Source organism: Leucoraja erinacea, chromosome 2 (genome assembly GCF_028641065.1).
Source record: "Leucoraja erinacea ecotype New England chromosome 2, Leri_hhj_1, whole genome shotgun sequence".
Lineage (NCBI taxonomy): Eukaryota > Metazoa > Chordata > Chondrichthyes > Rajiformes > Rajidae > Leucoraja > Leucoraja erinaceus.
Genome location: NC_073378.1, coordinates 137,471,348 through 137,486,330, shown reverse-complemented (window position 1 = coordinate 137,486,330; position 14,983 = coordinate 137,471,348). Strand labels below are relative to the sequence as shown.

Genomic DNA, 14,983 nt, shown 5'->3' with positions numbered 1-14,983 from the left:
TCTTTTCCCCTTCACCTTAAACCTATGTCCTCTGGTCCTCGATTCCCCTACTCTGAGCAAGAGACTCTGCGTCTATCCGATCTAATCCTCTCATGGGGAAGCAGCTGTTCTTACTTCTGTACGTTCAGCTTTCAACCTCCTGTATCTGCTCTCAGAAGGTTGAAGAGAAAAGGAAGTGGCCAGGGTGACGGGCATCTGCAGCTTTCTCTGGAGTGGAAATGTCAAAGACTGGAGGCATAGCTTTAATGTGAAAGGGGGAAATGTTTAAAGGAGAAGTGCGAGGCAAGTATATTAATCTGGAGGAGTGGGTGCCTGGAACGTGCTACCAGGGGTGGTGGTGGAGGCAGATACCATAATGATGTTTAAGAAGCTTTTGGATAGGCACATGGAAATGCTGGAAATGGAGGGATCTTGTGCAGCCAGAAGCAACTAGTTCAACATGGCATCATGTTATGAAGAGACATTGTGGGTCGAAGGGCCTGTTCCTATGCTGTGCTGCTGGATGTGCTCCTGGCTCGAGGGTCATGTGTCACTGGTCTCTGTGTGGATGTGTCTGGGACTTTGATCCTGGTTAATGCTGATGATGATGGGTCTGTGGAATGTGCGGAGTGAGTGAGTTGGCAGCATTCCTGGCAGGGCTGCCTGTCCGCCTGATTCACTGGGTGTAACTTGCCCAGCTCGGCAGCTTCCGGTGCTCCGACTGTGAGTCAGGGAGCTACTGTTGGACCACTGCCTATATCCTGCAGGGTGTGGTCATGCTCTCCCCACAGCCCTGATCCGCCTCTCGCTCAGGGCGAGGCACACATTCCAGACACTCCACCATCTCATCTCTCTTCTCTCTTTCTCCCTTTCTCCTTCTTTCTCTCTTTCTCCCCCCCCCCCCTCCCCCTCCCCCCCCCTCCCCTCCCCCCTCCCCCCCCCCCCTCCCCCTCCCGACCCCCCCCCCCCTCCTCCCCCCCCCCCCCCCCCCCCCCCCCCCCTGGGCACTGGCTCTGTGTGAGGGAGAGGGAAACTCCACACTAACCCATACCATCAACACTCCCCACCACATCACTAACCCCAGTGGGCAATTGCCCATCGCAGGGTAAAACACCGGCCAGCAACTTGCCTCCACCCACCCTGGCAAAGGTGGTAGAACTGTGAAGACCCCACAATCAGGAGAATACCACATGGGCTAGGGCATCGTTCACCCCCTGCCCTTTGCTCCCACAAGGGGCCAGCTGTGCAGTACCGAGGTCTCCCTTGCGTTACTACCCACCTAGCAATCATTGTAGGGAGAGCATCGGGTCGAGTTCAGTGTCTAGGGTGGAGGCACTTGGATTAGTACAGGGCAGTGGGATTAGTGTGGGTGTGGGATTTGCACAGGGCAGTGGGATTAGTGTGGGATTTGCACAGGGCAGTGGGATTGACACAGGGCAGTGGGATTAGTGTGGGATTTGCACAGGGCAGTGGGATTGACACAGGACAGTGGGATTAGTGCAGGGCAGTGGGATTGACACAGGGCAGTGGGATTGACACAGGGCAGTGGGATTGACACAGGGCAGTGGGATTGACACAGGGCAGTGGGATTAGTACAGGGCAATGGGATTGGCACAGGGGAGTGGGATTGACACAGGGCAATGGGATTGACACAGGGCAGTGGGATTGACACAGGGCAGTGGGATTGACACAGGGCAGTGGGATTAGTGCAGGGCAGTGGGATTGACACAGGGCAGTGGGATTGACACAGGGCAGTGGGATTGACACAGGGCAGTGGGATTGACACAGGGCAGTGGGATTGGCTAATGGTAGTGGGATTGACAAAGGGCAGTGGGACAGGGCAGTGGGATTGACACAGGGCAGAGGGATTGACACAGGGCAGTGGGATTAGTGCAGGGCCGTGGGATTAGTACAGGGCAGTGGGATTGACACAGTGGGGCAGTGGGATTGGGATTAGTGCAGGACAGTGGGATTGACACAGGGCAGTGGGATGGACACAGGGCAGTGGGATTGACACAGGGCAGTGGGATTGACACGGCAGTGGGATTGGGCAGTGGGATTAGTGCAGGGCAGTGGGGGATTAGTACAGTGGGGCAGGGCAGTGGGATTGACAGGCAGTGGGATTGGGCAGTGGGATTGACACAGGGCAGTGGGATTGACACAGGGCAGTGGGATTGACACAGGGCAGTGGGATTGACACAGGGCAGTGGGATTGACACAGGGCAGTGGGATTTGGGACACAGGGCAGTGGGATTGACACAGGGCAGTGGGATTAGTGCAGGGCAGTGGGATTGACACAGGGCAGTGGGATTGACACAGGGCAGTGGGATTGACACACAGGGCAGTGGGATTAGTGCAGGGCAGTGGGATTAGTACAGGGCAGTGGGATTGACACAGGGCAGTGGGATTAGTGCAGGACAGTGGGATTGACACAGGGCAGTGGGATTGACACAGGGCAGTGGGATTGACACAGGGCAGTGGGATTGACACAGGGCAGTGGGATTGACACAGGGCAGTGGGATTGACACAGGGCAGTGGGATTGACACAGGGCAGTGGGATTGACACAGGGCAGTGGGATTGACACAGGGCAGTGGGATTGACACACAGTGGGATTGACACAGGGCAGTGGGATTGACACAGGGCAGTGGGATTGACACAGGGCAGTGGGATTGACACAGGGCAGTGGGATTAGTGCAGGGCAGTGGGATTAGTGTGGGATTGGTATAGGGCTGTGGGGGGAGAGTGGGGCAGTGGGATTGATACCGGGTTGTGGGCTGGGGCTGACGGAGAGATGGGGTGGTTTAGGGGTTTGATATATGATAGTGTGTTTGGGTGGGTTATGCTGGGAGCAGTGAGATGTTCTGCGTGAGTACTGTGCTTTCCCTGCTCTCTGGGGCAGGTCTGGCCCTGCCTGGGCTGGCTCTGCTGCAGCTGAACCTTCGCTCTGTGTTGTGTATGTGGGGCTGTCGGAACAAGCTGAGAAATGTGGAGCATGGAGCCAAACCTTCCTCACCTGTCCCAGGGTGTGGGGCTGAGCCGGTGACATCTGAAGGCAGGCACACAATCCACCCAGGTCTCTCGCACACCATCCAAGAGTAGCTCGCTGAGGCATGGGGAGAGGGAGGGATGGATGGAAAGGCAGGTGAAGGGGAGAAAGAGGGACAGGGAGGGAGAGAGTGGAAGGGAAAACTGAATGCAATAGAGGAAAGTAACAAGGAAATGCAAAGGGAACACGGTGCTCCTCGTCCCTGTAGGATTGCAGCTGCTTCAATCTGTTTCCCACTCTCCCTGCAAACTCCTCAACTCCATTGTATTAAACTCTCTCAGCCTCAGCCTTGAGTACAACATTGGTCACCTCCTGAGCTCGCTGGGGGAGAGGGACATTCCTCCCCAATGTCATTTTAATTTGGCGACCCCTTTATTCTCTTGTCTTCATCGGCCGGGGCATTGAGTATAAAAGTCAAGAAGGCAAGTTGCAGCTTTATAACACTTTGGTTCGGCTGCATTGGCAGTACTGGGTGCAGTTCCGGTCACAAGAAGAATGTGGAAACTTTAGAGAGGGTGCAGAAGGGGTTTACTGGAATTCTGCCTGGATTATGGGCTATTAGCTAAACATTTGGACCAACTTGGTTTTCTCTGGTACATTAGATGCTGAAGGGAGACCTGATGGAATATATAACATTATGACAGGCATAGATAGAGTAGACAGTCAGAACCTTTTTCCCAGAGTGAAGGACAGAGCTTGAAGGTGAGAGGGTCAAAGTTTACTGGTGATGCACAGGCCTATTTTACAGAGAGTGGCGGGAGCTAGAACACACAGCCTGCCAGTGGTGGAGGCAGATATGTCTTGCTGGGCACAGATTATTGGCTGAAGAGCCTGTTCCTGTGCTGAACTGTTCTATGTTTTGGTGATCGTATCTGTCAATGGGATCATCATCATTGCTGCAGCGATGCGGGTCCCACCTGCTCATTGTCGCTTTGTGTTAACCCTTCACCCCCACTTATTAACCCCATGACCTGTGACTCACAGCCTCCAGTACACACGGAGAGCACACACTGCACATGGTCTCAACAGCGGCCACACCCTCCGATTGTAGTCCCACGCACACCTCGCTAATTCCAGTGATCCAGTGGCTCCCGATACCTGCTGCCTCCTCTCCCCCACCTCCTTTATCAATCAGATTCAGATTCAGATTCAGATTCAGATTCAATTTTAATTGTCATTGTCAGTGTACAGTACAGAGACAACGAAATGCAATGATCAATGGGATCAGTGTAGCAAGGTACCAGGGTCGGCACGGGCGAGATGGGCCGAAAGGCCCCTTTCCCCCGCCTGATTTATGAAGACTTTTGTTTCCTTTATAGGGCAACATGTGGTCCCTCCCCAGTTAATGAATGACGCCTCTCCGTTCCCCCTTACAGAGCAGAAACCGCACTGTATCATCCTCTGCCCACCTCATCCCCACCCCCACATCACGCTGTCCGCACCCCGACCCCCACATCCCCCCCCCCACCCCCCACATCACCCTGTCCACGCCCCCACATTACCCTGTCCACACACCCCCACCCCACATCCCCACCCCCACATCACAGTGTCCCCACCCCCACATTTCCCTGTCCACACATCCCCATCCCACCCCCACATCACCCTGTCCCACACCCCCACATTACCCTGTCCACACATCCCCATCCCCACCCCCACATCACCCTGTCCCCATCCCCACCCCCACATCACCCTGTCCCCACCCCCACGTTCCACATCCCCACCACCCCACATCCCCACCCCCACCCCCACATCACCCTGCCCCCACCCTCACGTTCCACATCCCCACCCCCACATCACCCTGTCCCCACCCCCACGTTCCACATCCCCACCCCCCATCACCCTGTGTCTCCACCCTCACCCAATGTTTCACATCACCCTGTCCCTCCCCACCCTTTGGCTATGCTTGCTGCCTGCTAGGCACATCTATCTGTTGTACAGGGGTGGGGGAGGGCACAGTCTATCGGGCAACTGTGGACCTTTGAGTGGATGAGGCAGTGCAGGGTGAGCCAACAGATAGGCAGGATGTGACTCATTTTCACTCCCAATTACCCCAGCTCTGTTGAAATTGCTCATCGGACCCAGGGCCCGGGTCCATTCCCGAGAGCCGGCCCCAGGCAACATGAACTGCCTTTCCGAGATGCCCAGCGTGCCGTTCCGTGACGCTGAGAGGCGCGTACTGTACAGACTGCTCCTGCACACTATACACTTCCTCACCCTCGTCTTCCATCCTGACACGCCCTGGCGGTCCGTGTTACCACCTGACGGCGGGAGAGATCCCCAGTGGAGGTCTCTCTATAGGGGAGTCCTCCCCCTTTACATTGGGGACCCGGGGTGAGGAGTGTTGCACATGGCCGTGACCTGTAACAGGTACTTGAGCCAGTTCACGGACTCGCCAGCAGCCGGTCACTTCTGCGGCGAGGAAGAGACCGTGTCCCACGTCTACATGGAGTGTGAGAGGTTGCAGCCCCTGTACGACTATCTGAAGGGGCTGCTCCTCAAGTATTGGCCACATGTTGGCCCCACGCTCCTGATATTTGGGCACCCGGTACAGAGGGGGGAGGGTCGGGAGGGAAGAGGGGGATCTCCCTGTCCGTCTGCTCCTGGTCCTGGCCAAGTTGGCCATTCGCTGGTCCAGGCAACGGGTGGTCGACGGCCGCACCGGGATTGGCTGCCTGCCCCTTTTCCGGGCCTACATCCGTGCCCGCGTGTCCCTGGAGAGGAAACACACGGTGTCCACGGGGACTCTGGAGGCCTTCCGTGAACACAGCTCGCCGCGGGAGGTCGAGTGTATTGTTGATAATGTTAGCGGTATATTAATCTGATCAACATTTGTTTGTAAACTGTCAACATAGGCAGCCTTTGATCGGGTTAATACTCTATGTTTATTTTTAGTTTCCGAATAAAAGTATTGGTATAATTTAAAAAAAAGGCTAGCAGCCGCTGTGGGAGTGGGAGTGGGCAGGTACACTTGCCCTGACTCTCTGCCCCCTCACAACCCCATTCTGCCCGCCCTCTCCTGTTGTGTGCCTGTAGCCACACCTCGAACCACACCTTGTGGCGTAGGGAGGGGCAGTGATTGAAAGTTGTGCAGACTGGCTCTAACAAGTAGAGCTGTGTAAGCACAGAAGCGTCATTCAGTCAGAGAGACACAGTTGAATCGGTTCAGACTCTGCTCCCACCCGATGTTTACAGCACAGTCCCCCCGGGGTCGCCTGACCTCCGACGACAGGTTGTACCAGGACAAGTTGAAGTCCACTGAGGCACGGAAAGGTATTTACCCAGGGCTGGGCTGGGCTTTCTTTCCGGAGCAAAGCAGGCGGGGGGGAATGGTTGTGTTGCGATGTTCGGCTGATGTTAACTCTTTCAGGTCAGGATTTGCTGTGTTTTGTCTTGGAGGATCCACTGGTCTGTGGGAGAGGCTCAGCCTAGAGTGAATGCTCTCCACACCCCGCCCCTGCTCACTCCTTCTCCGCCGCTGCCCACCGCACCTCCTGCCTGCTTCCCGTAATGTCAGCAACTCTCTGTACTCCCATGGGGGCAGGTTACTACCCCTCTCCCAACCCAGGGGCTCTCCTGCAGGTCCAGAAACCTTCCACCCTGCGGATCTCGGTATGCCCCACAGGGTGCACCGCTGTGGCTCTGCACTCTCACATGACAATCTCACCCTCCGCCACCCCCCCCGCTCACCTCCCCCCCCCCGCCCCCCCCCCCCCCCACAACGCTCACCCCCCACCCTCCCCACCCCGCTCACCCTTCCCCACCCCGCTCACTCTCCCCTACCCTTGCGCCCGCTCACCACCCCACTCATCCTCTTTCCTCACTGTATACCTGGTTACCATGGTTGAACCTCTGCCCCACCCTCTCAGACTCTGCAAACTTTGTTAACCTTCCCCAGCCCTGGCTGCCACCCGTGACAGAGACAAATGCACTTCCCTCTATCCTCCTTCCCATCTCCCTCGCACTTCTCTCCTACCTTCACTTTCTCCCTACCTGCCCAAGGTCTCCACCCTGTTGTGGGGTCTCCACACCCTGCTGTGGGGTCTGCACCCTGCCGTGTGGGGTCTGTTGTGGGGTCTGCACCCTGCTGTGTGGGGTCTGCACCCTGCTGTGTGGGGTCTGCACCCTGCTGTGTGGGGTCTGCACCCTGCTGTGTGGGGGCTGCACCCTGCTGTGTGGGGTCTGCACCCTGCTGTGTGGGGTCTGCACCCTGCTGTGTGGGGTCTGCACCCTGTCTGCACCCTGCTGTGTGGGGTCTGCACCCTGCTGTGTGGGGTCTGCACCCTGCTGTGTGGGGTCTGCACCCTGCTGTGTGGGGTCTGCACCCTGCTGTGTGGGGTCTGCACCCTGCTGTGTGGGGTCTGCACCCTGCTGTGTGGGGTCTGCACCCTGCTGTGTGGGGTCTGCACCCTGCTGTGTGGGGTCTGCACCCTGCTGTGTGGGGTCTGCACCCTGCTGTGTGGGGTCTGCACCCTGCTGTGTGGGGTCTGCACCCTGCCTGCTGTGTGGGGTCTGCACCCTGCTGTGTGGGGTCTGCACCCTGGGATGTGTTCCCCTGTTGTTGGGGTCCTCTTGTCTGCGAGCTGTTCCCTGTGGTCTAGTCATGTATCGCCTCGGGTGCCATGCACCCCCCCCCCCCCCCCCCCCATGTCTTCTGCCCCAGCTGAATGTCATTGATCTTTTGTGTTGCAGATGAGCGGGACCGGGTCCAGAAGAAAACATTCACCAAATGGGTCAACAAACACCTGATGAAGGTGAGTCATGGATGGGGGTGGAATAGAGGGGAGAGAGACAGACACCAGGGTGAGGGAGTAGTGAGGGTGGGGAGCAACTCGCTGGATGAGGCGTAGATGACAGAGGAATGATGTGGTCTGTGGGCTGCATGAGGGGTAGCGGTGGTGGGGGAGAAGTAATGTAGTAGTGGGCATGGGGGGTGGGCAGGAGGGATGGGGGGCTGGGAGGAGAGACGGCGTGGTGGGGAGGAAGGATGAGGTCGGGAGGAGGGATGGGGGGGGGGGGGGGGGGGGGGGGATGGGCCTGGCCTGAGGTATGGGTCACGTACACTATACACTGTTTTTGTTCAGTCCCAGAACCCTCTAACTGAGGAACACGGCTGATGGCGTGATCTTTACAGGAGGGACCTTTAATCAAACTGGTTGTGTTCAGGGATGGGACCTTGGAACGTGACTAATGGCCATGCCAGACTGAAGAAGGGAGGGAGTGGAGTTATGGGGGCGGTGCAGTCAATGTCGTCTACATGACTATAGTGAAACCGTTGCAAGGTCCCACATGGGAGCCATCCAGGGAGATGGATAGAATTCATAACCAAAAAGGTTGACTAGGACAGAGCTGTAGATGTATATATAGATTTCAGTAAGGTATTTGACAAGGCTCTGCATGGTAGGGTGGTCTGGTTAAATTGTATGACATCAGAGAGAGCTGGATGGATCGAAACTTTACTTCATGGAAGGAAACAGAGAATGATGGTGGAAGGTTTCTAGTTTTTCACACTAGAAGCCTGTGACTAGTGATGTGCCTCGGGTTTGGTGCCTGGCCCGTTACTGTTTGTCATCTCTACCAATGATTTGGATGGGAACGTACATGCTATGGTTAGCAAGTTTGCAGATGGCACTAAACGGGTGGTATTGTAGATAGTGAAGACCGTTGTCCAAAATTGCAGCAGTATCCTGCTCGGGTGGGCTGATGGAGTTTAATTCCAGATTGATGGAATTTAATGCAGAGAAATGTGAGGTGGTGCATTTTTGGAAGGCAGGACCTACACAGTGAATGGTAGGGCTCTGGAGAGTATTGTAGAGCAGAGGGATCGAGGAGTGCAGGTACATCGTTCCTTGAAAGTGGCATTACAGGTAGATATGGTGGTCAACATTGGCCTTCATCTGACTATTGAGTATAGAAGTTGGGAGGACATGTTATGGTTGTATAAGATATTGGTGAGGGTACCATGTTATAGGAAAGATGTTGTCCAGCTGGAAATGGCACAGGGAAGATTTACGAGGATGTTGCCAGGACTCGAGGGCCTGAGCTATAGGAAGAAGTTGAGCAGGTTAAGACTTTATTCCTTCTTCTTATTGAGTCCACACGCAAGATTAGTTGTTCAGCCAGAGCATACAATGGTATCTGTCTTGTCGCTTCTTGTGTGCGGTGATGGAAAGATTGGTGGAAACAGGGCGGCGACGTGAACACTTTCCTTGACCCGACTTTATTCCTTGAAGCGCAGGAGGGGAGTCTAGGAGGACGAGGGGTGACATTGTAGAGGAGTATATTCCCTTTCCCAAGGAATCAAGATCTAAAGGGCATGGAAGACACAAAGCTGGAGTATCTCAGTGGGACAGGCAGCATGTCTGGAGAAAAGGAATAGGTGACATTTTGGGTTGGGACCCTTCTGCGCACACAAAAGGACTTGGATTTGTTAGAGGGAAAGTTTTAATAGGAAAATCTGTCAACTACATGCTCTAATTTTAGATTTCTGTACCATGGGGGAAAAAAACTGGCTATTCACTTTGTCTATGACCATCATGATTTGATAAACCTTAATTGATATTGATTTCAAAGGTTCAAAGGTCAGCTTAATGTCACATGTACCACTAGGTGCAGTATTCGATTTATCATGCAGCATACTTAAAAAAAGCAACAAGACACACAACTACATAAACGTTAACATAAACATCCACCATGTTTAACATAAACATCCACCACAGCGGATTCCTCACTGTGGTGGAAGGCAATAAAGTCCACTTTAACCATATAACCATATAACAATTACAGCACGGAAACAGGCCATCTCGACCCTTCTAGTCCATGCCGAACACATAATCTCCCCTAGTCCCATATACTTGCGCTCAGACCATAACCCTCCATTCCCTTCCCATCCATATAACTATCCAATTTATTTTTAAATGATAAAAACGAACCTGCCTCCACCACCTTCACTGGAAGCTCATTCCACACAGCTACCACTCTCTGAGTAAAGAAGTTCCCCCTCATGTTACCCCTAAACTTCAGTCCCTTAATTCTCATGTCATGTCCCCTTGTTTGAATCTTCCCTACTCTCAGTGGGAAAAGCTTTTCCACGTCAACTCTGTCTATCCCTCTCATCATTTTAAAAAACCTCTATCAAGTCCCCCCCTTAACCTTCTGCGCTCCAAAGAATAAAGCCCTAACTTGTTCAACCTTTCTCTGTAACTTAGTTGCTGAAACCCAGGCAACATTCTAGTAAATCTCCTCTGTACTCTGTACCTCTGTACTATATTCTCCCGGGGTTGGGGGTTTGAACCACAAGTAGTCGGCGCGATCGCAACTCCCACAGCCTAACGATCAAAACCCCGCGTCGGGGCGATCGAAACTCCCGTGATCGGGGCGGTCGAAGCTCCTGTGGTTTGGAGCTCCCGAAGTCGGTCTCCAGCAAGAGGCCGCCAACTCCTCGATGTTAGGCCACAGTGCGGACGAAGATACGATTCGGGAAAAAATCGGATCTCCGTCGAGGTAAGAGATTAAAAAAAAAAGTTACTCCCAACCCCCCCCACATAAAACAAGCTAAAGAACGCTAAAACATACATTTAACACGTACTATAAAACAACAAAGAAGGAAGGGACGAGACAGGGTGCCACCCTGTTTTTTAAAAATCATTGTCACGTGTATTGAGGAACAGTGTAAAACTTATTTTTCTGCTATCCAGTCAGATCATGCCATACACGAGTATGTTGGATAATGCCAAAAAGTAATGTAAATAGAATACAGAATATAGTGCTCCAGCTGCAAGGGCTGCACACGCTAGATTGAGAGATCAACTTCTGGTCAGTAGTCTGAGAACGACAGGGAAGAAACTGTTCCTGAATCTAGTGGTGCACACTTTCAAGCTCTTCTGGCCGACGGGAGAGGCGAGAAGAGGGAATGACCGGGGTGTGAGTAGTCCTTGATTATGTTGACTGCTTTCCGCAGCTTGAAGTGTAGATAGAGTTGATGGGGGAAGGCTGAATTGTGTGATGGATAATGCTGCATTCACAACACTCTGCAAGTCATCAAAGCTGTTGCCAAATCAAGATTACCCCTCAGCCCCCTTCGCTCGAGGGCAAAAGGTCCCAGCCTACCCAGCACCTACCTCTCCTTTTAACAAATCGTCCAGGCCCAGCAACATCCATGTAGATATTTATGAACCCTTTCCAGTTTAATGATATCCTGCGTCAATGAGAGTGGGGCAGTGGATGCTGTCTACATGGATTAGATAAATTCCCCCACGGTTGGCTGATCTACATTAAGATGCAGGGGATGAACAGTGATTCAGAATTGTCTTTACTGATAAAACGCAGAGACCAATCAGGGCTCTCGCTTAACTTTGTTTCTCTGTTGTCAGCCGGGCAACCTTGGCAGCTTATTAAGTTGCCAAATGACAGTTTAGGTGGTCATTTAAAACGGTTTGCATGATGTGTGCGATAATGTGCTCGGACGAAGTGCGCAGTTACCAGTCGGAATTATGCTCAATGAAGCATTCACGGATTATTTCTGATTATTAAGTCACAAACTAAACATATTCACCAATCAAGACATGATATATATACCCCAATGACATGCAGCAAAATTATAATACAGTATATCAACTCTTTTTACACATTGCAATGAATGCAATTTCTATTAGTTCTTTCCACTTCCAAACAAAAATGTGGTTGGATTATTCAGCGTATGATCAACCTGTGTCAATAAATCCTGGACCTTGATAACATATATGCTTAACCATGCACACTACAGATTGATGCAAGCATGTTTTCTGTGAAGGACCGAAAATTACCATAACATGGCCATAGCATGGGTCGTTATTGCTATTGGTACAGAAACACTCTCGCTTCCCACATAATTTATCCACAACAAAATATAAAGGTTGCAAGGACATTTCTAAAGGCATTTTATGATAATAGTTGTTAAAACCAACTATACCCATCTGACAGGTTAAACATTACACTAACTGACAAGAGATGGCCAAAGGACATAACTGCAGCAAATGTTCTTTTGGTAATATGTTTAAAGGTGTCAAAACGCCACATTACCGGACATTCAGATTAGATGTAAGTGTTGTGAACAGCAATGAAGATACTCAGTTTGTACGCACCAGATTAAAAAAAAAATTATTGATAAATGCTTTTTCCATCATTCACACTTCAGAATTAACGTTAAAATTTCAACTGAAATATCTCCTGACCAAATATGTGATGTATATGACCAACTGTAGAAGTAAATCATGGATAAATCCAACGTATAGTTGTGAACGTTGCTCATTAAATAACTACAGTACTGATACTCCATATTAAGAACATTGATTTGCCGTTAAAATGAATTCTGTAATAACGTGTCAATGGCAGCAGTGACAATCAAACACTGCGGTTTTAATGTTTCACGTGTTCACAATATAATTAATCCATCTTTATGGATTAAAACAAATAATAACATTGGGAATTAAAACACATTTGACTGCATTCCGTTATCAAACATAGTCAATGTTCGCTCTGAAGCTATTTCCAGCACAATCAGGGAGGGGTGTGTGAATCGGTGCGGGTTGGATATATGGTGGTGGGGGGGGGAGGGGAGAGGTTGAGAAGGCAATTGGTGCGGAATGGATGGATTGAGGCAGGTGAATTAGTACGTGTTGGTTGGAGTATGTAAAATTGTGAGGGGAGAGCATGGGGGATGCCAGTGGTTTTGAATGGGGGGATCAGAATGGGACGGATGGGGGGGGAACAGTACAGGATGAATGGGGGTAGACAAATGCTGGTGAAACTTAGCGGGTGAGGCAACATTTATGGAGCAAAGGAAATGGGCAACGTTTCGGGTCGAGATCTTCAGACTCTTCCCCCCCATTCTTCTTGAATTGGGGGGGGTGGTCAATACAGTGTGGATCGGAGGGTCTGCAGGAGGAATGGGGGGGGATCACTACAGGATGAATGGGGGATCACTACAGGATGAATGGGGGATCACTACAGGATGACTGAGGGGATCAGTACAGGATGAATACAGGATGAATGGGGGGGGGGGTCAGTACAGGATGAATGGGGGATCAGGACAGGATGAATGGGCAGTACACTACAGGGTGAATGGGAGATCACTACAGGATGGATGGGGAGATTACTACAGGATGAATGGGGGGGATCGGTGCAGGATAAATGGAGGGTGGGTCAGTACAGGATGAATGGGAGGGGGATCAGTTCAGGATGGATGGGGGATCAGTACAGGATGAATGGGAGGGGAGCAGTGCAGGATGGAATCAATCCTCGCCACCGCCTCCCCTCCTCCGTCAGCCAACATCAAGGCGTGGGGCTGAGCGGTGCAGCTCAAAGATCCTATAGCTATAGGATCTTTGATACAGCTGCTTCAGACGGCGGAAGGAGGCCTCCCCTCCCTCCATCCTCCCGGCCTCGGCATGCGAGAGGGTTTGTTTTGAAAGCAGTTATCGCCGTTAGCGGATTTGCAAGCAGCGGCCACTATCAGCGCGGGCGAGGTACGGGAGGAGGAGGAGGTGGTGCCGCTGTCCTGGCCGCTGCTGCGAGCCTTCGTCACCCTGCACCTAGTATCTTTGCCACGCCAATATAGCCGCCGCCGATGCTGCCTGACCCGTGGAGTTACTCCAGTTTTTTGTGTCTATCTTTGGTATAAACCAATGTCTGCAGTGCCAAACCGGGCAAAATGACTCGGCGTTTAGGTTGCCCGGCGGCACTTTCAGTGGTCATTAATTTCGAGCCCTGCCAATGGAGTTCCGCAGGGATCTGTAATGAGGACCTCTGCTGTTTGTGATATATATAAATGACTTGGGTGTTAAAGTAGATGGGTCAGTTAGTAAATTTGCAGATGACACCAAGATTGCTGGAATCTTGTGATTAATAATGTCAAAGTATACAGCGGGATATAGATCAGCAGATGGAGTTGAATCTGAGCAAGTGTGAGGTGTTGCACTTCGAGAGGTTGAATATGAGGAAAATACAACAGCATTCATGTACAGTTGCATCTTGTGGTCTAAATCACTAACTCCCTGAATGTGGCAAAGCGGTAAAGAAGAAGGCTGTACGGAGTTTGCAGATTCCCTCTGTGACCACATGGGTTTTCTCTGGGTGCTCCGGTTTCCTCCCAAAGACGTGCAGGTTTGTTGGTTAATTGGCTTCTCTAGAATAATGTGTCCTTTGTGTGTAGGACAGAACTAGCGTGAACGGGTGATTGGTGGTTAGCGTGGACTCAGTGGGCCGAAGGGCCTGTTTTCACACTGTATAAAACTAAAAGGCATATGATATGCTTGCTTTCATGGGTCTGGGCATTGAGTGTAAGAGTCAGGAAGACATAATGCAGCTTTATAGGTTTAGGTTAGGCTGCATTTGGAGTATTGCATGCAGTTCCAGTGGCCTCATTACAGGAAGGATGAAGAGGTTTTAGAAAGTGCAAAGAAGGTTTACCAGCATGATGCCTCTGGATTAGAGAGTATTAGGACCAGGGAGAGGATGGACAGACTTGGGTTGCTTTGTCTGTAATTGTAGAGACTGAGGGGAAACCTAATAGAAGTATGTACAATTATGAGAGGCATAGAGAGTCTCGACATTCAGAACAATTTCCCCAGGATGGATATATATTAAATGCAAAAGAGCATAGCTTTAAGATGAGAAGGGCAAAGTATAAAGGAGATGTGAGGTGCGTTTTTTTTACACAGAGGGTGGTGAGTGCCTGGAACACGCTGCCAGGGGTTGTGATTGAGGCAGATATGATAGTGGAATTTTGGTTAGGCAAGTGGATACACAGGGATTGGAGGGATATGGATTATGTTCAGACAGGTAAGAATTGGTCTCGTGTTAGGCACAACATTGTTGGCTGAAGGGCTTGTTGCTGTACTGTTCCACTGTATGTTTCATGTTCTGGAGGCTGCATTTGGAGCATTGTGTTCAGATTTAGTTTCCCCGTGGTAGGAAAGATG

At 51.6% G+C, this 14,983-nt stretch overlaps 1 protein-coding gene across 1 annotated transcript in view; it reads left to right on the top strand.

The window, feature by feature from the left end:
• LOC129705367 (plectin-like) overlaps positions 1–14,983 on the top strand; it is a 224,428-nt gene that overhangs the window by 124,244 nt on the left and 85,201 nt on the right. The window contains 1 exon segment of the mRNA XM_055648915.1: positions 7,716–7,777. Within this exon segment, the coding sequence (XP_055504890.1) occupies positions 7,716–7,777 (62 nt within the window).